The following is a 25,048-nucleotide window of genomic DNA, read 5'->3' on the forward strand; positions in this document are numbered from 1 at the left end:
ACTGATATCAGTGTGGTCATGTCTGTTTGGGAGAAGCAAAAACAAGCCCAGTCCTGCCCCCAGGTTACTGCCCCCATGTTACTGCCCCCAGGTTACTGATCAGGTAATCGTGTCTGCTCTGGGCTGGGGGCGATTGCATTGGTGTCCTGTCTTCGGGGGGTTTAGTGGCCTTGCCCCTTTTAGGTTCCCAGGTTCTCCTGCTCCTCTGCGAATGTGTCTGCCTTCTGCTTCATCTCATCCTGGAGCCACCCACCCAGTCAGTGGTGTGAGTTCCCCTGATTCCCTGTTTCCAGCAGTGTTGGGGCTGTTGGTCTCGGGGCAGAAGACCTGATGTGATAGAAGGACGGCCGAGGTCGAGGTGTTCTATAACATATTTTGTTTTGTGAAGGCTAATAAATCGTAAGCACTGCGTCTGAGGCGTGATAGATGTATAATATAAAGATTTTAGTAGGTGAAAAACTTAGGTTTTGTCCCCTTTCTTATTAATTTATGTGTCTAAATACACGTTTAAGCAGCTACGGTTTTATTGCACAAAATACACAGGAATCAGATTGCTTGTATCAGCTTTGCTTTCCAGCCTAATGAACCTTAAAGTCAGTCCAATGATCCCCTACCTACGGAAGCTTAAACCCAGTCTCATGTCGCCCTACCATGACAGGGTGCCTTTGTCAGTGTTGGTTTAATGTGCAGGCACTGACCATAAGATAGCTTTCCAGGTGATTTGTGCATTTTTATTTAATAGCTATCCACCTCATTTAAATGAATGTTAAATGGAACACTGCAGAAGTCAGACATACTCATTAAAAGGCTATGCATTCCGGCAAGTGTTCAGAATATTTCTGGTCTCTTGATAGACTACGGCTTTGTTAAAAGGCAGAGGTGAACTATATATGACAAGCTATATTTTTTTAGAACTAATTCCCCTATTTAAGCGTAAGCCCAAAGGGAGGAGGGACCATAACCCCCATTTGCTCACAAGTGCAGACTGCCCCCTCCCCCGTGTCCTGCCTCGTTATTTGATCGCTCCGAGCCGTGAATGGATGTCGCAACCTTGATTAAACCGGAATGAGTTGTCGGATGATTGTTCATTCTTTGAAAAGTAATCTTTAACAGCTTACATTTTGACCATTGTCACTGATAAAACTAAATATTTTCTCTGTATGTCATGGAGGCTCGGACTGGGAATTTTGCTTTCTATCTTATATTCACTGCCTGTTTGCTTAACGGTAGGATTTGCATGCCTTTTAAATTAAACGCCTTCACCAGGTTATTCGATGCGGTCACCGCACGTTTTCTCTTTATATTCGGCATGCATGCACCTGTCTAACGCACATATTCTATTCAGTTTTTCTATGGAAAAAGAAGATGACTGAAGCTGCCTCACTCGGTCCTTCCGTGCGGGCTGCGCTACGCCTTCTTGAATTTTAATGTTTAGCCTTAAAGGATACAATCAGCTGTTATTCATCTCATTCATTCTTTATTTTATTGCGTGATGTTTACGTCTTAGACATTGCACATCAGATACACAACAACATAAAAGACATGTATTCTTTGTTTTGAATCAATTAATTAAAATCAAGTTAGCCACACAGGACACGCATTACTGTCAAATCAAGTTCATGCAATTTAAATGAAGAGTTTTTTTCCCCTGTAATGGTTCTCGCCTTGTTTACCGGGCGTCCGGCGCAGCCCGCTGCACTTAGGAGACGGCAGAGTACTAAAGTGTACTGTAGTATTATCAATTTCTTCATGATAGTTGTTTTTGCTAAGTAGTATACTTTTCCAGCTTCAAAACAGAATACAATAGCATTATATTAAATGATAAATTGTGGCAGTGTACTATGTTAAATGATTCATTTTTAATGTTAACTCATATTACTGCACAGTCAGATAGCCTACGTTTACTTGGGGCATCATTAATGGTTTTAAACCATAAAATCTTATTTGTTGCAATTTCAGTAGTTAAATGCTACATTTCAGTGACAGGAACACTTGTGTGAGATGTGCATAGTGGCAATTTTTGGACAACATCAGAGCAATGTGTCAGTATTAGTAATCGTATGACGGAGTGTCAGAGAAACAGCATCAAAAGCTGGATTTGTGTTCTGCTTGTGCCAGTGGCCTGTTCTGGAATGGGGACAGTGGCCCCCTGTGACAACATACATACCAATATTATTATTATTTATTTGCATTTATATGTGTGGCCTAAAATTTTGTGTGATGGGAATCTTGACAGATTCTTAATGTGGGTGCGCCGGATGGTTGAGTCACCGCAGAGGGTTAAACACAAAGTTGTCAGAAAAAATTGTCAGGCTTAGATTAGGATCTGTGACCTCGGATTGTACACATGCCAGAGCAGAGTCACTTACTGTTACACAGTGATTAGGATCTGTCACCTCGCATTGTACACATGCCAGAGCAGGGTCACTTCCTGTTACACAGTGATTAGGATCTGTCACCTCGCATTGTACACATGCCAGAGCAGAGTCTCTTCCTGTTACACAGTGATTAGGATCTGTCACCTCGAATTGTACGTATGCCAGAGCAGAGTCACTTACTGTTACACAGTGATTAGGATCTGTCACCTCGCATTGTATGTATGCCAGAGCAGAGTCACTTACTATTACACAGTGATTAGGATCTGTCACCTCGCATTGTATGTATGCCAGAGCAGAGTCACTTCCTGTTACACGGTGATTAAGATCTGTCACCTCGAATTGTACGCATGCCAGAGCAGAGTCACTTACTATTACACAGTGATTAGGATCTGTCACCTCGCATTGTACACATGCCAGAGCAGAGTCACTTACTATTACACAGTGATTAGGATCTGTTACCTCGCATTGTACACATGCCAGAGCAGAGTCACTTACTGTTACACAGTGATTAGGATCTGTCACCTCGAATTGTACGTATGCCAGAGCAGAGTCACTTCCTGTTACACAGTGATTAGGATCTGTCACCTCGCATTGTACGCATGCCAGAGTAGAGTCACTTCCTGTTACACGGTGATTAAGATCTGTCACCTCGCATTGTACACATGCCAGAGCAGAGTCACTTCCTGTTACACAGTGATTAGGATCTGTCACCTCGCATTGTACGCATGCCAGAGTAGAGTCACTTCCTGTTACACGGTGATTAAGATCTATCACCTCGCATTGTACACATGCCAGAGCAGAGTCACTTCCTGTTACACAGTGATTAGGATCTGTCACCTCGCATTGTACACATGCCAGAGCAGGGTCACTTCCTGTTACACAGTGATTAGGATCTGTCACCTCGCATTGTACACATGCCAGAGCAGAGTCACTTCCTGTTACACAGTGATTAGGATCTGTCACCTCGAATTGTACGTATGCCAGAGCAGAGTCACTTACTGTTACACAGTGATTAGGATCTGTCACCTCGCATTGTATGTATGCCAGAGCAGAGTCACTTACTATTACACAGTGATTAGGATCTGTCACCTCGCATTGTATGTATGCCAGAGCAGAGTCACTTCCTGTTACACGGTGATTAAGATCTGTCACCTCGAATTGTACGCATGCCAGAGCAGAGTCACTTACTATTACACAGTGATTAGGATCTGTTACCTCGCATTGTACACATGCCAGAGCAGAGTCACTTACTGTTACACAGTGATTAGGATCTGTCACCTCGAATTGTACGTATGCCAGAGCAGAGTCACTTCCTGTTACACAGTGATTAGGATCTGTCACCTCGCATTGTACGCATGCCAGAGTAGAGTCACTTCCTGTTACACGGTGATTAAGATCTGTCACCTCGCATTGTACACATGCCAGAGCAGAGTCACTTCCTGTTACACAGTGATTAGGATCTGTCACCTCGCATTGTACGCATGCCAGAGTAGAGTCACTTCCTGTTACACGGTGATTAAGATCTATCACCTCGCATTGTACGCATGCCAGAGTAGAGTCACTTCCTGTTACACGGTGATTAAGATCTGTCACCTCACATTGTACACATGCCAGAGCAGAGTCACTTCCTGTTACACAGTGATTAGGACCTGTCATCTCTCCTCGATTTGCTGCGGTATTTAGAATTTTTATCTGCCCTGCATTTGCAAGCAAGACCTGATGAATGCTTAACTTTCTGTCTTTCTGCATGAGTTATATTCTCACTCAGATGTGTGTGCTTCTAATTAGCCTCTGTGCCACTTCTGTCAAAGTCCACACCAAGCAGGGATCAATATTTTATTCTCAAATACAATATAGAGTAATAAACTCTCAAACTCTGAAAGCTCCTCTTGCCATTTTGTGCTGATAGCAATTTGTATTGTGGCAATATGAAAAACACCTATATTAATTCTCCCCCACAATATGGAGTAAATGAAATTATAGGTCCGAAGACCTCCCAGTATGGATTCAGAATGGAAGTATATTTCTGATGACAGAACAATTACCAGTTACTGTTCAATTCCTGAATTAGCTGCTGGCTGGCTGGACAGTTCTGTATGTTCTCGTTTGTAAGCTCCTTCAGTCCCTCTCTTCATGTCTTTCTCTAAACAGGCACTCTTTTTAGCGTCCCTCAGTATAAGCTCTGCCGACAATTAAAAGGCTTGAGACAGGATAATGCAAGTACACCCCCCTTAAATATTCTCTAGCGTTTGCCTATGGATTTTTTTTTTTGGGGGGGGGGGCGCGATGTACTTGGAAAAGTCTGTTCACTATAATTATAATTCACTATAATATCACTTAAGGTAATTATGATAGAAAGATTGATTTTCTAGCATTTCAAAGGTATACACATATCTGCATAGGCACGTTCACACTCTCACACACTCATGCACACACACACTTACAGACACACACTCACAGACACATGCACACACATACACACAGTCCAGACACATGCACACACATACACACAGTCCAGACACATGCACACACATACACACAGTCATGCACACACACCGTGAGTGAGGCTCTGCTCCAGAGGCAGTTTTGACACTATGCAGCTGTTACTGTGCTCCTGTCTACCTCGCTTCATTCCCTCCTCCCAGTGTCTCTGCAAGGGGAGCATCAACGGAGGCTGTATCAAGAGTTGATGAAAAATTACAACTCGCTGGAGAGGCCAGTGTTTAATGACTCCCACTCCCTAACGGTCTACTTCAGCTTCAGCCTCATGCAGATCATGGACGTGGTGAGTTATTGTGCCCATAGATCAGTGTCAATGCGTGGAGCTGACCTTATAAATCCAGCATGGGAGACATGTAGGAAAAGCCACTGGCAACAAGAAAGTACAGGAATTCAGCCTCAGCCTCAGCCATACCCTCGCTGTGCCCGGGCCATACCCGAGCCATACCCGAGCTGTGCCCGAGCTGTGCCCGGGCCATACCCGAGCCATACCCTTGCTGTGCCCGGGCCATACCCGAGCCATACCCTCGCTGTGCCCGGGCCATACCCAAACCGTATCTGAGCTGTACCCTCGCTGTGCCCGGGCCTTACCTAAACCGTACCCCAAGCCGTACCCTCCCTGTGCCCGGGCCATACCCGAACCGTACCCCAAGCCGTACCCTCGCTGTGCCCGGGCCATACCCGAACCGTACCCCAAGCCGTATCCTCCCTGTGCCCGGGCCATACCCGAACCGTACCCCGAGCCGTACCCTCGCTGTGCCCGGGCCATACCCGAACCGTACCCCAAGCCGTATCCTCCCTGTGCCCGGGCCATACCCGAACTGTACCCCGAGCCGTACCCTCGCTGTGCCCGGGCCATACCCGAACCGTACCCCAAGCCGTACCCTCGCTGTGCCCGGGCCATACCCGAACCGTAACCCAAGCCGTACCCTCGCTAAAAAGTACCATTAGTCTAAATGTGGCTCAAGCCTGCACTGTCCCCCAGCAGCTTCCCATTGTTTGCTGTATGTTGCAGGATGAGAAGAACCAGGTTTTTACAGCTAACATCTGGCTACAGCTGGTAAGACATCTTGCTTCCTGTTTTCACCGCATTTTTCGATGATACTATTTTCTGAGGAGTCACTGACAAAGCATCATTTGTACCCCGAAAATACTGAAAATGCAGCTTTTAAAATGAGTGCCGGTGGGAATGACAGCTAATGCAATGAGCTGTGATGGTTTTGACCTTTATCCAAAATAAAAAACTGCAGCAATGAAGTTGAGCTAGTCTAGACAGCCCCGCCCCTGGCTTCATCGCCAGCTAAGGCACTGACAGTCATCTGCATTAAGAAAATTAAAATGTTAATGATGAACTGGAAAAATGTTCCAGCATTCAAAGGAAACACTCAACAGGCCCTGTTTGTGGTGAAAAGTATTCAGACTAATGCAAAAGGAATGAATGAATGAATGAATCTATGAATGAATGAAACTTTATTGTCATTATACATTCAGTACAATGAAACACTGTTTTGCTGCTCTCTGATCATTAAAACAGTTCTAACAAAGATAAAAAATAAAAATAAGACCCCCAGATAAATATCATAAAACAACACAAACTAAAGGCAAGAGCATAATGAATAGCATCATTAAGATAAATAAGCAAAAACAGCACAAGAATCTAGCTGCAGTGTAAAAGGGGCTTTTAGTGCAGATTTATTGAAGTTCTTGTTTGCTCTGTAAGAGGGCTTTGAGACAGGCCACAGCCCAGGAATAAAAACTGTTTTTCAGTTTGTTTGTTCTGGTTTTAATTGTCCTGAACCATTTGCCAGATGGCAGCGCCTCAAACAGGGCACAGCGGGATGGGTGCCATCCCTGACTACGCTGTTTGCCTTCTTCACAAGATGGCGTCCGATTCTGGGAGATCTATCCTGAGTAACGCACTGGGCCTCCTTCACCAGCACCGAAATGATGGTGTGCTTTCGGGTGCCTTGTTTTACAGGACATTGGCCACAATGGTGGATTACACATTAACGAGTTACCTCTAAGCAATGTAAAGAAAACAAATGACATTTTAAAAATGTCCTGTTGACTTCTAATGTGGCTCACGCGATGCTTCAATGAATCTCCGGTGGCTTTCTGCAGTCTGCATTTTGCTGTGGTGCCCCACCTTTGACAGGCCTCACAGCACATTTTGCATAAAATGTTTTATGACTAATATAGTATTTTTTTGGTCAGTTATAATTTGGTTGGTTGTTAGTGTAGGTGCTGTTTCTCTGGGGCAGCACTGGGCTGTATTAGTGTTAGCGGGATGAGCTTCTGGGCTGTATTAGTGTTAGCGGGATGAGCTTCTGGGCTGTAGTAGTGTTAGCGGGATGAGCTTCTGGGCTGTAGTAGTGTTAGCGGGATGAGCTTCTGGGCTGTAGTAGTGTTAGCGGGATGAGCTTCTGAGCTGTAGTAGTGTTAGCGGGATGAGCTTCTGGGCTGTAGTAGTGTTAGCGGGATGAGCTTCTGAGCTGTAGTAGTGCTAGTGGGATGAGCTTCTAAGCTGCATCTTGGCTTCGCATCTTTCTGCTGAAGGCCAAGGTTGTGCAGCAGTGGGCTTTAAGCTAATGGTGTATTTCAGCAAAATGGATGTGATGTTATGTGAAATAATGTCCTAATCAATAACATTGTTGATGGTTTTATTTTTGTTTTCAAGGCTTGGAATGATCAGAAGGTTAAATCTGCTTTTTTATGGTTCGGCTCTTGTGGGAGTCAGGGGCACTGCTAGACATTTTGGGCCCCATGACAGCATATCATATTAGACCCCCAACCCAGACCAAACCAATAAGGTTCCCAATATTTTAGGGCCCCTGTAGCTCCTTTGGGCCCTTGGAATTGTCATAACTTCTCCCCCCTTTACAGTGTTCCTGGTGGGAGGTGCAACATTCTCACATGCTTACTGGCAGAGTTATCACAAGACAGGCCTCCTTGAATCTGGCCCTCAATTCCAAATCCAGGCCTTGTTTTCTGTTCTCCCAGGCAGTTAGTTTAATAATTACTGATTCTGATTGGCCACAGAGGCTTCACACCTGGTTCACAGGTAAAGCCTTCCTCAAATTTGTTTTAAAGTGTTCTCCCGCTAATTTCCACTTATGGCCACTAACTGCCTGGGGGAACAGAAAACAAGGCCTGGATTTGGAATCGAGGGTCATATCCGAGGACGCCTGTCTTGTGATAATGCTGCCATCGCTGTAGGGAACACAGTAAGCATGTGAGAATATTGCACCTCCCAGCAGGGACACTCCACAGGGATTGGGATGGTCTGACTTTCCTGATTGACTAGTAATGTCTGAAAGGTCGACCTGTCGATCACTGGGGTAAGGTCCCATATTGTAAATATAACTGCCCAGGCTTGCTAGAGCGATGACGTTTAGCCTCCTTAGCTTTGGTGTGTAACAGGGTCCAGGATCCCGGTTCCCCTAGTGGTCCAGTCCACAAACGGATAAAAACTGGTGAGGGCGGAGCAGAGTCAAACATGACTGAAGTTTCCAGAAACATCAATAAAAGCACTTCGATGGTTGGTGGTGAATTGGCGGTAATTACTGTCAGTGGGAGTGCATGCACAGCCAAAACGAGAGCGTTCGAGATCCCCGCGGCATGTAATACAGCCACAGTCCTGCAGTGCGCAGTTCCACGTACTGTGGTCTTACTCAGATATGTCCTGAGTTGCACCGTTTCTCATTCACAAAAGCTGCAATCCACCTCCTGTTGGCTTTTATTTCTGTCCACATGAACCAGCCGTCCAGTGCGACTGCAGAGACAGGTTTTCCTGCAGTGCATCAGGGCCACAGAGCTCGTACTGCACATGCTTCCTGGTGGCCATTGAGAACTCGTCCATTTTATTGCCAGCTACCTCTTATTATTGTTGTTGTTGTTTGTTTTGCTTAGCGGACGGAAACCCTTAGTTATCTGCCCTTCTTTAGAGGATGTTAAGGAATGTGAATTTATGATGGTGTGAGTTGTCCAGTTTGTCTGTTCGTAAGGAAGAGGGGCAGTGCATTTTCCAAGCAAAAAAACATATGGCTGGCTGTTAAAAAGCGAGAATGGCGAGCTTGTGAAAAGCAGGAGGGAGAGTGTTTGTAATACAGTGCCTAACGTTGCCTGATGGGTTGGAGGGGCAGGGCACTGTGCTGTCGCAGGCTGTTCAGCATGAGACTTATTTGCATTTGTAAACCCGAAGCAGAAATATCCCACGGCTCAGCTGACGGCCACTCCAAATAATGCAAAGTAGATAGAGAGTATCACATCTCTGGGGACATAAGCATAAATTATAATATGCAGTGACAGAGACGACTGTCGACAGACTGCATATTCACCGTTGTTAATAAACTGACTTTCTGCACTCATTCCAAGGCAAACATGCTGCTTCTGCAATGTCTTTGTGTTTACAGACAGTTACTGGTCGCATTTCTTTCTTATCTATAGAAAAAAAAAATACATTACATGAGTGCATGTCCCCCCCCACGCCCCTGTTCACACCCCCAAAATTGTTTCATTCATAAATTAATATAATTACGGGATGTGTGATGTTTTCCCAAGTCTGCCCATGTTTTGCTATACTGTATTTTAAGTATAAATCCAAAACATAGTGAGGCAAATGTTTATATTAATAGTCAATTACTAAATAACTGATTGCTTTAAAAAATATTTCATGTTCAACTGAAGTTCCCTCATTTAAAATTATGCAGATAGTCTACAAAGATAGTTAAATATACTTAAATTAGACAGCCTATTGTGATATCAGAGTTCATGGATTTATCTGATTCTGCTATAAAATATTATCAGTGGGTAATGGTTTATGGAGAATAATAAAATACTTTTTTTTTCAAGGATAGAGATGAAAGGGATGAATAGATAACACAGATGTGATGCTTGTTTGTCTTATCAGTGCCAGATCTGGTCATGTAATAGACCTTAATGCCAGAGCTCTTTCCGGTGTTTGTCTCAGCGACATTGTTGCAGCCATTTGACCTCAGTGTTTCACTCCCAGCCCAATAACCTACTAAGTGATAATACACTGTGGACGACGCCGTTACTGTTCGAAGCCGACTTTTACAATGGCTCCGTGTCGTACTGAAATATGACTCCAATAAAAATGTGCTTAGTGGACTGGGGCGCAGACTTAATTAATTGGAAAGCCTTAGGCCATAATACAATTTCTAATTTACAATTTTATTCATTTGTTTACTATTGGTCCTTTCATTTCGCAGTACTGGCAGGATTACTATCTGCAGTGGAATGCCTCAGCATACCCTGGTGTGAGTAGCGTGAGGTTTCCTGACAGCCTGATCTGGAAGCCAGACATCCTGATGTATAACAGGTAGGTGGGGACCAGGCACAGCCACAAGATCCTCGTCCTCGCATGCAGCGTGACCCGTGCTTAAGAAATACCAAGTGACAAGCGCCGTCTGACAAAGCTCAGAGTCATTTGTTTCCATAACGGTGGCATACAAATGACCTACTGTGTTGGTTGATTAATTGGTGCATATGCTTATGAGTGCATGAAGAATATATAAATGCAAATGATGTCTCTGCTGTGTAATGAGCAAGACTGTGGTGAGCCTCGCTTGTAATTGTCTTATTAGCTGGTTCTGTGCTGCTGAGTAGATTGCGCTGATTATTGGCTGTTGGAGTGAGTTTTTTCAGCTGGAATTATTCTCGGTAACTTTTAACTCACATTTTAACCATTGAAAAGTAAAACAGTATATTGAAATCCATAGGTTTCTGGTAATCATTCCCTTAAAATGACTTTCTCCGCCAGGATATGTGTCTTGTTACTTGATTACTTTTGCATAAATCATCCATTCCTGATGTGTTCCAACATTCACGCAAAACTGTCTAATGACAATTATGAAATTTATAGCCACACAGGACGCGCATCGTGTCCTGCTTCTCAGGATTTGCTCTCAATGTAATTAGAACTAAAATGTTAAGTCAGTACATTTATAATGTCCCCCAGCAAATTATTCATGCTCCTGTTCCAGGTTTTGAATTTTACATTTGTAATATGATTCAAGCAAATAGCTCAAGGAAAATTGACCTGCATTCTGATAATATTGTCCACTTGTGCAATGGGATATAGCTGATTGTTCCTTTCTATTGACAATAAATTACCTTGCTATCAAAATTAGTTATCTGGGAAATGATCCTTTTCACCCATGTTAGGAAGCTATTATCTGTCATTTGGTGTTTGTGTTGTTCTGTGAATGTTAACAGATACATTATTACCTGGAGGAGTAAGATTTTGTGCTGTTGTCAGTCATTTCTGTTTGTAAACTGTAGTCACTTCAGGGAAATGCTTTGTTTTATGTGGAGTGCTAAGCAATCAGTTGCATAACTGTCCCCCATCAAATCCGCACATTGACTGTCCCCCATTAAATCCGCACAGTAACTGTCCCTCATTAAATCCGCACAGTAACTGTCCCTCATTAAATCCGCACAGTAACTGTCCCTCATTAAATCCACACAGTCACTGTCCCTCATTACATCCACACAGTCACTGTCCCTCGTTAAATCCGCACAGTAACTGTCCCTCATTACATTCACACAGTTACTGTCCCTCATTAAATCCACACAGTAACTGTCCCTCATTAAATCCGCACAGTAACTGTCCCTCATTAAATCCGCACAGTAACTGTCCCTCATTAAATCCACACAGTCACTGTCCCTCATTACATCCACACAGTTACTGTCCCTCGTTAAATCCGCACAGTAACTGTCCCTAATTACATCCACACAGTTACTGTCCCTCATTAAATCCGCACAGTAACTGTCCCTCATTAAATCCGCACAGTAACTGTCCCTCATTAAATCCACACAGTAACTGTCCACATTACATCCACACAGTTACTGTCCCTCATTAAATCCACACAGTCACTATCCCTCGTTAAATCCGCACAGTAACTGTCCCTCATTAAATCCACACAGTTACTGTCCCTCATTAAATCCACACAGTCACTGTCCCTCGTTAAATCCGCACAGTAACTGTCCCTCATTAAATCCACACAGTTACTGTCCCTCATTAAATCCACACAGTCACTGACCCCTGTTAAATCTGCACAATAACATGGTTCAGCTTGTCCATTGACTTAAACGCCACCATCTGATATGTCCCCCACAGTGCTGATGAGAGGTTTGATGCCACCTTTCACACCAATGTCCTCATCAACTCCTCTGGGCATTGTCAGTACCTTCCCCCAGGTAGGACCCTGCTCTGCTGCTGCTAGCATAATATTTCAGTTATCAGGGATCCATCTTCAGTAGGTATAAATACTTGTACAAGTATTTTACCCCTTTAGGTCAAATCCATTATTAGAATTTTTTCTTCCCTGTGTATGAGGCATTGTGTTGGCGGAGTGGCAGCTCTGAGGCTAAGGACCTGTCCTGGCAATTGGAAGGTTGCCGGTTCCAATCCCGTAAATGCCCAGAGTGATTCTACTCTGCTGGGCCCTTAGCAAGGCCCTTAACCTGCAATTGCATCATCTTGGGTATGACGTTAACCTACATCCAGCCCTGCAAGCAGGTCCACCAACTTTCAGGAAAAGTTTGGGGGTTAGTGGCAGGATCGGCACTCCAGCCACCAGAAAACACTCACACTGTTCCATTTGGACTAGTGTGGTGCTGAGGTGTCACCTGCTGCACGGCTTCACTCGGGTTCTCCTCCCTGAGGTGGTTCGTTGTATGGTGGGTGTGAATGCGCTGAATCAGCGCGTGCTCCTAACCCCCACCTATGAGGCATTGATTTAAGATAAGAGAAGACCAGATGAGATAAGGTGGGTGATCCCAGAGGAAAGTTCTTGTGCATGCCTTATAAATTCTACGTGTCATCTTTACTTAATTTTAAGAATATTTTGGGACAAAGTGCAGAAAATTCCCCTTACAGATGGCAGAATGCATGTTTTTTTATTCCATCCCCAAGGAGCACGACCGGTGTGACCCGTTTATGTACCGAGGTGTGACACCTGAGCTGGTCTTGCACTTAGACTAGCAGGATGTATTATGAGTTCTGCTCATTTCTGCCAGCAGCACATGATTTAGTCCCTGCTGGCCCACAAGTGTCCCTAGTGTGACTTGCCTTGCATAAAGATGCTTGTCAGACTGATGGGCACTGAATCTCTGCTCTTCCTTGGTCGCATTAATCAAAAGAAGAATCCAAATATCTGCCAGAATTAGTTATTACCAGTAGGGTGTGGAGCATTTCTGTTAGCATTTTCCTTACTGTGCAAAAACAGAAGTATGAAGTGGTATGTCATGCTGAAAAGTTCCTAGTTGTTTGTGCATTGGCCCTTTCTGGAAGCCGTGTCCTGCCCAGTAAGAATACACAGGATAGAAATGATTAACGGCAACGGCGTTAAAATGTTTTCCGTGAGACTGAATTTTTAGAAAAGCAAGCGTTTTGTGTTAATTTAGATTTCCATCTTCATTTGTTCATTTGGCTGGAGCCGCCATCCTCAGCAGATGACACAATGGGCCTACAGGTGTGAGGCAAGCAGCTTAGCAGCTGGGCTGAGCTTCCAGTGAATGACCAGAAATAAGTGCAAGATTGTTGTGGGGGGAGAGCTGTGTCCAAACCTGGAACCCTGCATCACACAGGCCAAACTGGGAAGGAGCTGAATCTAAGTGCAGCACAAGAACAGGGAATATCCAGTAATGATGAGCAAACAGAAGGAATCTGGAATAAAACTAAAATATTAAAACATTTGTAGCATATCGATTTTTATCAAATGCTCAGTATGTACATAACATATCATACTGATATCAAGCTGACTGCATCTACCACACTTCTGGTTGCATCTTCTCAGGGATCTTCAAAAGCACCTGCTACATCGATGTGCGTTGGTTTCCATTTGATGTTCAGAGATGTGATCTCAAATTTGGCTCCTGGACTTACGGAGGGTGGTCGCTGGACCTGCAGATGCTGGAGGCTGACCTCACAGGATACATTCCCAATGGGGAGTGGGACCTAGTAGGTGAGATCTTGCCTTCCCAAATTGTTCGGATATTCATTTTTCTGGCTGATATTATTATCAAGAGATACCTAAAATTGATGTTTCTTATATTTCAATTGCTGGTAATGAAGTTGTGAGGGTTTAAGTGTCTGATAATGAAACACTATAAACATCTGTAAAGTAATAACTCACTCTGAGACACATATGCATTAACTTTTTGTTGTTTTTTTTTGTATCTGGTTTACTATGATGAAACTGCTGAATTGAGGAACAGAGATTAGAGTTGAGGAGTATTGCAATGTAAATATCTTTTTCAAGCATGCAAGACAAACCTGTTTTCTGACGCTACATCTTCTAAATGTAATTCATATTGAGAATAGCCACTTGAAATAGTTACGCGTTTTTTGGGGGGTGGCACTGTGCATAATTGTCCATAATCATGGGGCTACATGAATTCATCTCTAAACTGCCCATTGTGTCTGAGTGTGAGTGTGCACCCTACGAAGGACTGGCATCCCATCTAGAATGTTCCACATCCTCATGTCCTCTGCGATAGGCTCCAGGCACGGTGATGCTCTGTACTGGGTAAGCATTTATAGAAGATGATGATGCATTACATTTTTTAAATAAATAGCTTCTTTTAAAAAAATGTTCCGTGATGCAGAGGTCCCGGGGCGTAGAAACGAGAAGTTCTACGATTGCTGCAAGGAGCCCTACCCCGACGTGACCTTCACCGTGGTGATGCGCAGACGCACCCTCTACTACGGCCTGAACTTACTCATCCCCTGCGTGCTCATCTCCACCTTGGCACTGCTGGTATTCCTGCTGCCTGCAGACTCTGGAGAGAAGATCTCCCTTGGTGAGTTGGGAACACTGGTTTCTCTTCTCAAAGCCAGTGTCTGATGGCAGTAATAGAATCAAAGCATTACGCACCATATTCCACATCATTTTTTTTTTGTGATTTAAGAAGGACCTAAGTACAAATTTGCTCTTTTGCAGTACCGAAGTGTTGTGAAGTCTCCCTGCTTTAGCTGCCTTTGAAGGCTAGTAGCCTGCAGAACCACTGATACACAGTAACAGCCTTATGGGCCGATTTCAGGGACTTAGGAGGTTTAAAGAGAAAAACCATAGTAGGTATCAGGCTGAGCTGTTTTGTGGTTTCTTCATAGGGAAATTTGTTTTCCTTTGATATTACCTTGATTAAAGTCGGCAGTGTGAGTCAGCCTGAAAAAGTCTCTGGTTTCAGAGTAGAAAGCAATGTATGAAAAGTACAGCTGACCTAGACTTGTGGACCATGATTGCCATAAATCTCAAAAGGTTTTTTCTAATTTAAAAGGCTACGATCAACTAAAACTCTTCAAAGAGGAATTCCTAACATCCAGCAAAAGTATCAGCCAATGATCAGTAAAGAATGTGTGTCAGAAACATGAGTAACTAATGTGTAATTCCAAACAAAGGTCAGAATTGGTCAGAATATGGTATTGGAAAAGAGCATAATGCCTCGAAAACCTGAAGGCAAACGTGGAAGAGATGATGAAGCATCAAGATGGATGGACTCAATGCCACTGGGAAGGCTGAGGAGCCACGGCAGGGCAGGATATTGTGAGGAGATGCCGTCTGCATGGACACCGGGAACCAAGGCCAATTAGGGGGCACCTGAATATAAGGATTTTGCGGGAAGAACTTTGCTCATGGGAACAACAGCAGAGCTCCCACTGGGGCTGGGATCCATCTTCGGGTCATAAGCCAAAGTCATTAAGCAGCCCGCTACCGACATCGCTAGTCAACGGCGGCCTAACATCGCCTGGTAACGATAAGGAGTGTAAGCGGCGCCCTACCGACATCGCTAGTCAACAGCGGCCTAACAGCGCCTGGTAACGATAAGGAGTATAAGCGGCGCCCTACCGACATCGCTAGTCAACGGCGGCCTAACAGCGCATGTGAACGATAAGGAGTGTAAACGGCGCCCTACTGACATCGCTAGTCAACGGCGGCCTAACAGCGCATGGCAACGATAAGGAGTGTAAGCGGCGCCCTACCGACATCGCTAGTCAACGGCGGCCTAACAGCGCATGGTAACGATAAGGAGTGTAAGCGGCGCCCTACCGACATCGCTAGTCAACGGCGGCCTAACAGCGCATGGCAACGATAAGGAGTGTAAACGGCGCCCTACCGACATCGCTAGTCAACGGCGGCCTAACAGCGCATGTCAACGATAAGGAGTGTAAGCGGCGCCCTACCGACATCGCTAGTCAACGGCGGCCTAACAGCGCATGTCAACGATAAGGAGTGTAAGCGGCGCCCTACCGACATCGCTAGTCAACGGCGGCCTAACAGCGCATGGTAACGATAAGGAGTGTAAACGGCGCCCTACCGACATCGCTAGTCAACGGCGGCCTAACAGCGCATGGCAACGATAAGGAGTGTAAGCGGCGCCCTACCGACATCGTTAGTCAACGGCGGCCTAACAGCGCATGGTAACGATAAGGAGTGTAAGCGGCGCCCTACCGACATCGCTAGTCAACGGCGGCCTAACAGCGCATGGTAACGATAAGGAGTGGAAGCGGCACCCTACCTACATCGCTAGTCAACGGCGGCCTAACAGCGCATGGTAACGATAAGGAGTGTCCCCAGTAAGCATAGCTGTGTTCAACAGATCAGAACCCCTTAATATTGCAGTACCCTGCAGTGCTTGACACTTAATTAAAAAATCTCACATGAGATTACAGAGAACCCACATCCACAGTGGGAGTTTGAAAATCTATTCCTTATAGAAAGTGCTGCCAAATGTAGGAATTCTAAATCGTTTTTACCCTATTCAGCCATTTTTCGACAAAATAAATAGACCTGTTGAATTCTTCTGCAGCACCACATAAGATTATCATTAATCATGGTACCTGAAAAAATGGATTGATGAGAAAAGTGAGGCGAAGATGTTTTTAGGTTCTGGTGTCGTTTGTGTTTGGCAGCTGGCTTGTTTGTCTCCCTGCAGGAATCACTGTGCTGCTCTCGCTCACCGTCTTCATGCTGCTGGTGGCTGAGATTATGCCGGCCACCTCAGATTCTGTGCCATTAATTGGTGAGCATTTCTCTTCACTTTGCTCTGCCAGACTCTGCAGTGTTTTTATAAAAGAAAGGAACAGCTGATAAATTAGGAAAATCATGAGGGTGTTAAATTTTCGCTCTTCCTTTGAACTGAAACGCCGTGCTGTATCTGCCCTCTTTTCCGTGCACACAGTGTGAAGGGCTTGTCTTTGTATTACAGCCCAGTACTTTGCCACCACCATGGTCATCGTCGGCCTCTCCGTGATTGCTACCGTTTTGGTGTTACAGTATCACCACCATGATCCCGACGGGGGAAAAATGCCAAAATGGGTGAGCCAATCCCACTCCCCCCCCATCCATTAGGTCCCTGAATGTCAGTGGTTCTACATCGGTGACTGTTTTGAGTGTGTGCTGAAGGTTAAAGCATTTTATATTTTAAGATACTTGGTGTTTGCAAATAATATGCGGAATCGGAGTTGTCGTCCATCCCGCCAAGCATCCTGGGAATCCTGTTTGCGGGACGCCCATGTTTATGCGGCCCCTGACTCTCGCTGTGTCTCCCTCGTGTGGACAGACGCGCGTGGTCCTGCTGAACTGGTGCGCCTGGTTCATGAGAATGAAGCGGCCGGGAGAGGACAGGGTGCGGCCAGCCTGCCACAACAAGCGGCCCCGTGGGAGCATCTCCAGCGTGGAGCTGAACGCCAGCACCGGGCCGCCCCAGTACGCCAACGGCAACATGCTCTACATCGGCTTCCGGCGCATGGAAAGTGTGTCCCACACCAACACCCCCGACTCCGGGGTGATCTGCGGCCGGCTGTTGGCTGCCGGCGAGGAGGATCTGCCGCTGCCTGGAAGCCAATCCTCTGCCACCGCCAGCGGGGACCCTGACCTGGCCAAGATCCTGGAGGAGGTGCGCTACATCGCCAGGCGCTTTCGGGAGCACGATGAGGAGGAGTCCGTCTGCAACGAATGGAAATTTGCCGCCTCCGTCATCGACCGGCTCTGCCTGATGGCCTTCTCTGTCTTCACCATCCTCTGCACTATTGGCATCCTGATGTCTGCGCCCAATTTCGTAGAAGCCATCTCCAAAGACTTCTTTACCTGAGCATGGGCGTCTTTCAGTTCATTAAAAGAGAATCTATATTTATTACAAAAAAAGTGCTCACTATCAACAAGAAACGGTAAAAATGTCTTTATAAATGCATTTTTATGCTTAATGGAGGTTATTTTGCAGTTAGTTTACAATGATTTAATTATTGTGGGTCTGGGAATATTGATTTTAGAAACAAGTAATTGGAAAGTGTTCTTCTATCTGTCATTCCATGGCTTATCCAGGTCGGGGATGTGGGGTCAATCTTTCCTACTAAAACCTTTAAAAATGGCCTTAATATTGTTTGAGTTTTGGCTTTTGACTGTGAGGAGTAATAAACGTTAGATTTAAGACCACAGACCTTAAAAAAACTTCCCTTTCTAAACCTAAATAAGGAAAATCTTTAAGCATTGAGCATTTTCCCTTGTTTTTCATTATTGACCTTTGGAGTACAGCTATGCGAGTAACTGGAGTGTAGTGGCAGTGAAGAGATTCATTCGAGTAAGCAATACGAATGTTTCAGCAAAACATATTGATCTGTGTGTTCTATTAAAAATAAATGTGTTTAATTTATATTGCCAAATCCTATTAACTCTTACAATAGCGTGTGTCGGAACTGTTCCTACTTCCTATCTGGAAAACACTCCTGAATAACCCTTTTGATGATATAAACCTGACCTTTCTGTCCCATACTCCGATGATGCAAACACCTGCAGTAATAGTGTCATATTCTGTGTCTTTGAGGTAAAAATTTTCACCGCAATTCTGGGACTTGCCCCCGTCTGTGACACCACAGAGCAACAGCAAGTGCAATGCCTGGAACAGGAAATCCGTTACGGTTTGGTCTGACCTCGGTGAGCCGTCATGTAGCCGGATAGGACCTGAGTGAACGAGCTGTGTCTCAGTGGTTGCCCGTATGTCCCACTGCCTCTTCGCTTTTAGTCTAAACAAAGAGCAGCACTGAAGTCCTTGTATTTTTCTTTTTGTATGCATGCATAAATGCAAATGCTTTTGTGAATAAAATACAAGTATTTTTCTAGATGTTAAGAAATACCTTCTTTACCTTGATGTGAGGTAACGTAATAGTGCTGGCTATAGTTTTGTTTGTGTATATTAATCCAAACAGCAGTGTGTGCGAAACTGACCCCAGGGTCCAACCTCCTGTAGGTCCATTGTGGTGATACCACCAGGCTGGTATTGTGCCTAGGAACAGGAATAAGTACAGGGGGTTTTGCAAGTGTAAAATGTGCCACGGGGCTGGGGAGGAAGAATTAAGGAATTTATTTGGGTGAGGGAGTGAAGATGGGTTTAACAAAACAGTTTGGAGGAGCATGAAGTACAAACAGCCTCTTGGCTTCAGCACAAACAGCTGTGAATGACATCTTGTGCTCTGCAGGGTCTGAGAGAAAAGCAGAAGTGAATATGATTGGTAATTAAGCAGAGTTGAAGTGAGAGACAGGGCCAGTCACGTGATTACATCCGCATCACATTACTGGTAACAGTGAGAATGACACTGATTGTTCAGGATCCGAGATCAAATAAGACCTTTAACAGATCCGTGAGCGAAACCTACTTCTCTTGTATAATGAGCCGCTATGTATGATCAAAATAAGCTTTCAGTTACCTGTGAAGGACCCATCTTAGTACTGTGGCTGGATGAGGTTTCCCCATTGACAACAATGAGAAAAAATTAACATTAATTAACAAAATGTGAAATTCATCTTCTTGTACATTTTACCATTTACATTAAAGTAACTGTGCTTTAAAAGCCATTTAAAGAATGAAAGACTGCAAGTAGATGGTAATAAAATATGATGGATGTGGCCATATACATTTCAATTTGGTTAAATGTAACAGTGACAGTGAAGTTGTTTAATTAGGTGATTAATTTCAAGTGGAAAGAAAACGGAACTCTTTCCATATTAATTATTTTACTCATACATATGTGTATAAATGCCCACATAAGCTGCTGACACCCTGCTAGACTGGATTGGCGCATAAGAGTTTAATTAAATACTGATCTGTAAGCTAGACAACGCAACAGCAGACCAGCTGCAAGCAGTTTCACGTTTGCTGGTAAGAGGTGCTGCATTTGCAGCAGGGAGAACAGATTACCTTTGATCAAGCTGTTGTCAGTTCTGCTGCACTGACTGAATCTGTGATGTACCTCCAGAGTCGTGTTGCAGCTTCTGGATCGATATGCATCCGGGGGCCAAAAGATGAAAAGGCCTTGAATGGCTTCTCATAATCTGTATCCATTCGGAGTCTCCCGTACTTTTTCTGCCCAGCAAGCAGAACCATTTTCAAACAGGTGTTTTGTTTTCAGTGAATAACAGGGTTATATTTTATGGTATATATAATATAATATACCCACATATACATTTCCTTTGTTTCATAAGCAGTAACCCCCCCCCCCACCCCACACACACACACACACACACACACACAATTTGCACAAGTGTAAAAAATTGGCAAAAATACTCCATATATTTTCCACACAGTGAATACATAGACAAAACACATATACTAACTAAACCAAGCATGTTTGTGTCACAAATATATGACAAAACTCCATGAAATGCTGCACTGCTCTAAGATTTTGCAACCTTTTCTTTTAAACATCGGTGTGATTTATCTCTCTATGACTTACACAGCTCTTTGCTAGGCGCGTAACAGGGATAATTGTTGTAAATCGTCTCGGTGTTGCCACCTAGTGGGGGAAAATCATGCCACTTTCACAGGGTTTGACCCCGGTCATGAGGCACTTGGGGGAAACAGCATCTACATTCTCCAGGATGAATGATGAGCAATATTAAGGCTATTTTGAGCATTGCTGGGTATATAAACCAATGCGGCCTAAAGATAAATCGTTTCAGTATGTCAGGGCTGCATGGCTGTATAAGCAAACACAGCTAACAGCCAGTTCTGAGTAATTGTTATGGCATATAAAACATATTTAACATGCATTTTACTTAGACTACAATGGAGGTGGGGCTGGACAGCATCGAAGTTAGTAATACTGCAGCAGACTGTATAAACAGTAGACTAATATTGCAATTTGTTATTTTGCTGTCATGCTATTTTAGGTGTCATGTTGTGTAGTGGGACCCTCTATATTTCCCTTAGGTCCAGAACCACTGGTGAGCCACCAATTATGCATAATGTTAGCCCCTAAGGCTTCTGGGAGTCTGCATATGACCTCCCATTAGTGGGATACATAAGCTTTTGGGTGACCTGTTAAGGGGAGCGGATGGTGATGAGGAGGGGGGAGGCTATTCTAGAGCTCTGCTGGCTCCTGCTACAAGCTTGTGCTGGTTGATAAATTGCTACTGAGAGCAGTTTGCTTCTGCTCTACCTCTGTCCTCAGTACTTACAGTGGTGCCAGAAATGGGAAGGAACAGCTCCCTCTATTGGTAATGCAGGGCAGCAGGAAGTGCTTCCAATTTGTGACCCCAACACCCTGCACAATGCAGTACTACAGCGTTATCACAGGACAACAGGAGCAGGTCACTTTGGTGTCAGGCAGACATTACATAAGGTAGGGGGTCCTTGTCACTAGGATGCAGAAGCATACTGCTAGCATTGTAGCCCCCGCACAGAGGATAAGACTCCTCAGGGCCAGTGTACAGCCCCATCGTAAGAGCGGCACCAGTGACAGAGCAGCTACTAACGACATCTCAGGTTCATTCCTAATCACTGACAAGGGCACCACTACACTCTGGTGGTCACAAGCTATTTTGCAAAGTGACCTGAGGCTTATTTGGTTTTTAACTCCCACCCCTCCTATTCTGGAATTAACCGAATGAATGTTTGGTGGGTCTCCAGAAAAGCTACGCAGTGACGCAGGTGTAATTTCCAGTTATTTGGGGAGATGTGTTGAGACTGACCTCGCCAGCCTTCACCAGTGAGGCATGATGGTCTCTGGTCCTGTTAGCCCATGGAAGAGCAGTGTGGGAGTCGAGTGGCTGGCCCCCAGAAGGAGTTCCAACTTTCCATCACCAGGGCGCTGGAATCCAGCAGCGGGTGAACTATGGCTGCGCTCACACTGGGCCTGGTCTTGCTAACTTATCTTCGAAGAATTAAATCGGGGCACGATGAGTCATGGGATTGGTCTCATTTGGCAAGAACACAACCAATGATCCTTGATACTTGGGACAAGAATGACATCCAGGGATTTTTACCATCCTTTGTATGTCTGTCCTTAGTATTGGACCTGGTCCTCGGCAATGGAAGATGACATAAAACAGGTACCTGAGAACACAAGCACGGTCAAACACTCTACATATTCTGTGCAGGAGTCCGAGTAACTGTGCTCTGGCCCACCTCTTCAAGCGTGCCTGGGCACGGTTAAGCATACCCTGGCACAGTACACAGCAATCACACCAGCCAAACGAACTGGACTTTGGAGGTCAATAGTGCTTGGGCACAGTATAGATCAGCTAGTGTGGGCACACCCTTTAGCATCCACTGAAACAGCTGTGACTTACAGCTGGGTATTTCTGGGCGTATAACCATTACAGACAGGAGGGACATTCGTAAAATGGACAGTGACTGGAAGGGAACCTGCATGGTTCTCCAGAGCATCATGGGGCTGGTGTGTATGATGAGATGTAACCCCTGCCTCCACACTGGCGACCTTCAGTAGCTTAGTACCAAACCAGGAATAGCCCAACCTAGTAACTCCTGGTGCAGCTACGCTACTGGAACCAGATTTAAGAGGCATCAGAAGTCAGCCCACCTGCTGACAGGTGCGTGTGAATAGAGGCAGTAAGGACTCTGCTGGTGGTGCGTGTGAATAGAGGCAGTAAGGACTCTGCTGGTGGTGCGTGTGAATAGAGGCAGTAAGGACTCTGCTGGTGGTGCGTGTGAATAGAGGCAGTAAGGACTCTGCTGGTGGTGCGTTTGAATAGAGGCAGTAAGGACTCTGCTGGTGGTGCGTGTGAATAGAGGCAGTAAGGACTCTGCTGGTGGTGCGTGTGAGTCATGTTGTGCTATGGGACAGGTCATCCTACTTAACAGGCTCACCACTATTGTTCCTAAAAGGTGTAAGACCAGTAACAAACCAGCAATTATGCACGATCTCAGCTGCCAGGGCTTCTGAGAGTCTTGGTATGACCTCTCATCAGTGGGATTTATAGGCTTTTGGGTAATCTGCTAAACAGAGACTATGTTGAATGGGTTTGGTTGGATTTGCCACCAGAGCACGTTCTGTTGGTGTCTAATACAGAATATTGCCTTTGAGACCATTTGCTAGAACATCTTCAGTAACTGAACTCACCAGTACTTTATAGTATTTTTTTTATTACCATATGCCAACTTTTAGTTACCATATTTAATCTTAGCTGTTCTGTTGCCGTAAGCATACTGCGTTTAGAGCTATTCTACAGGAACAAATAAATAGGCCTACCTTATAAACAAAACCAAAATACCCTTTCAAGGTCGCAGGCAAACACATAAGTTCCTTTGTCTCTGGGAAGAATGTTCCTGAATTGCATGCTTAAAAATCACTACATCATATCCAAGACGCGATGAGGTTTATGAAGCACAAAATGGTTTGAAGGTCAATGATGCTATTGGTCTTCTAAGAAATATATTTGCTAGCTTTCCAATAACTTTTATGCCCGCTAGGTAGCTAACTAGATACATGCATTACTGTCACTAAGCAGCTGTATATTCGCAATGCGCCGTCGCATATAAACACATGAACACGGTTCTAGGTCAGTGCACATATATTAAGCAAGTGTGCTGAGTCTAACGCCCTCATTTAAGCGGCTGCCCGGGTTCATCAGCTGCTCTGGAAGACGGTTTGATTCGCGCCTTTGTACACACGTTTTAGAAACTAATGCATAATGCGATATATTTAGCTGCAAGTTGCAATGTTTAGTCTTCGATGAGTAAGGTACTCATGGGAAAGTTAAAATCAGACATTGTCAAAAAAAGACCTAACAGATTCGGATTTGCTATATGTTTCAAAGAATAAAACAAAAACCTTATTTTAACATTTATTACATCATCTGTTTCCCTTTTGGGAGATGTTATTAATCAAGGCACAACAATAGAAACGCGAAATATTTACAGAAATTGGGATACGCTCTAAAATTAGCCGGATGTAACCGCAACGCTGCAGCTGCCCACGCGCATGGCGGCTTTTGCTGCGGCCAGTAAAAGGCGCCCACCGCCGTGCCCCTCCAACCCTGTGCCCCTCCACCCCTGTCAGCCTCCACCCCGGTGCCCCTCCACTCCGGTGCCCCTCCACTCCGGTGCCCCTCCATCCCCGTGCCCCTCCACCCCCGTGCCCCTCCACCCCGGTGCCCCTCCAACCCTGTGCCCCTCCACCCCTGTCAGCCTCCACCCCGGTGCCCCTCCACTCCGGTGCCCCTCCATCCCCGTGCCCCTCCACCCCCGTGCCCCTCCACCCCGGTGCCCCTCCAACCCGGTGCCCCTCCAACCCTGTGCCCCTCCACCCCTGTCAGCCTCCACCCCAGTGCCCCTCCACTCCGGTGCCCCTTCATCCCCGTGCCCCTCCACCCCCGTGCCCCTCCACCCCGGTGCCCCTCCACCCCCGTGCCCCTCCACCCCGGTGCCCCTCCATCCCCGTGCCCCTCCACCCCGGTGCCCCTCCAACCCTGTGCCCCTCCACCCCTGTCAGCCTCCACCCCGGTGCCCCTCCACTCCGGTGCCCCTCCACCCCGGTGCCCCTCCACCCCCGTGCCCCTCCATCCCCGTGCCCCTCCACCCCGGTGCCCCTCCAGCCCGGTGCCCCTCCACCCCGGTGCCCCTCCAGCCCGGTGCCCCTCCACCCCCGTGCCCCTCCAGCCCCGCCGACCTCCACCCTGTCCACGGTGGATGTGGCCGTGCTGCTCGCCCGCATCGGCCGCCTCTGCGCCCCGGGGGCTCCTGCGGTGGGACTGACGGCCTCTTGGCAGGGAGGTGCCCCAGGAGCCATTTCTGTTCCCTGCCCCCTCCCTGCTTAAAAGCGAGCCGGCCAGTGTACCGCCGAAGCGCACCGTAATTAACATTTAGCATTGGCGTGACTGAACTCGTTCCAGTTTTTCATTTCAGTCTGG

General features: G+C 45.7%; 1 protein-coding gene across 1 annotated transcript; it reads left to right on the plus strand.

The window, feature by feature from the left end:
• Positions 1–1,018: 1,018 nt before the first annotated feature.
• LOC111845602 (neuronal acetylcholine receptor subunit alpha-7-like) lies at positions 1,019–18,554 on the plus strand. Its single transcript, XM_023815138.2, has 10 exons — positions 1,019–1,226; positions 5,024–5,163; positions 5,893–5,937; positions 10,109–10,218; positions 12,019–12,098; positions 13,700–13,867; positions 14,511–14,705; positions 16,839–16,925; positions 17,112–17,221; positions 17,466–18,554. Exons 1-10 carry the CDS (start codon positions 1,166–1,168, stop codon positions 17,994–17,996), a joined length of 1,527 nt encoding a protein of 508 aa, XP_023670906.1. The 5' UTR covers positions 1,019–1,165; the 3' UTR covers positions 17,997–18,554.
• Positions 18,555–25,048: the final 6,494 nt, after the last annotated feature.

The sequence above is a fragment of the Paramormyrops kingsleyae genome, chromosome 11 (assembly GCF_048594095.1).
Source record: "Paramormyrops kingsleyae isolate MSU_618 chromosome 11, PKINGS_0.4, whole genome shotgun sequence".
Taxonomy (NCBI): domain Eukaryota; kingdom Metazoa; phylum Chordata; class Actinopteri; order Osteoglossiformes; family Mormyridae; genus Paramormyrops; species Paramormyrops kingsleyae.

Bases quoted from the DNA above. Each gene is read 5' to 3' on its own strand.
- LOC111845602 (XM_023815138.2), top strand. From the start codon at position 1,166: ATGGAGGCTCGGACTGGGAATTTTGCTTTCTATCTTATATTCACTGCC. The intron at 10,219-12,018 runs GTAGGTGGGGAC...TGTCCCCCACAG, and splicing joins GACATCCTGATGTATAACAG to TGCTGATGAGAGGTTTGATG. The intron at 13,868-14,510 runs GTGAGATCTTGC...TCCGTGATGCAG, and splicing joins TGGGGAGTGGGACCTAGTAG to AGGTCCCGGGGCGTAGAAAC.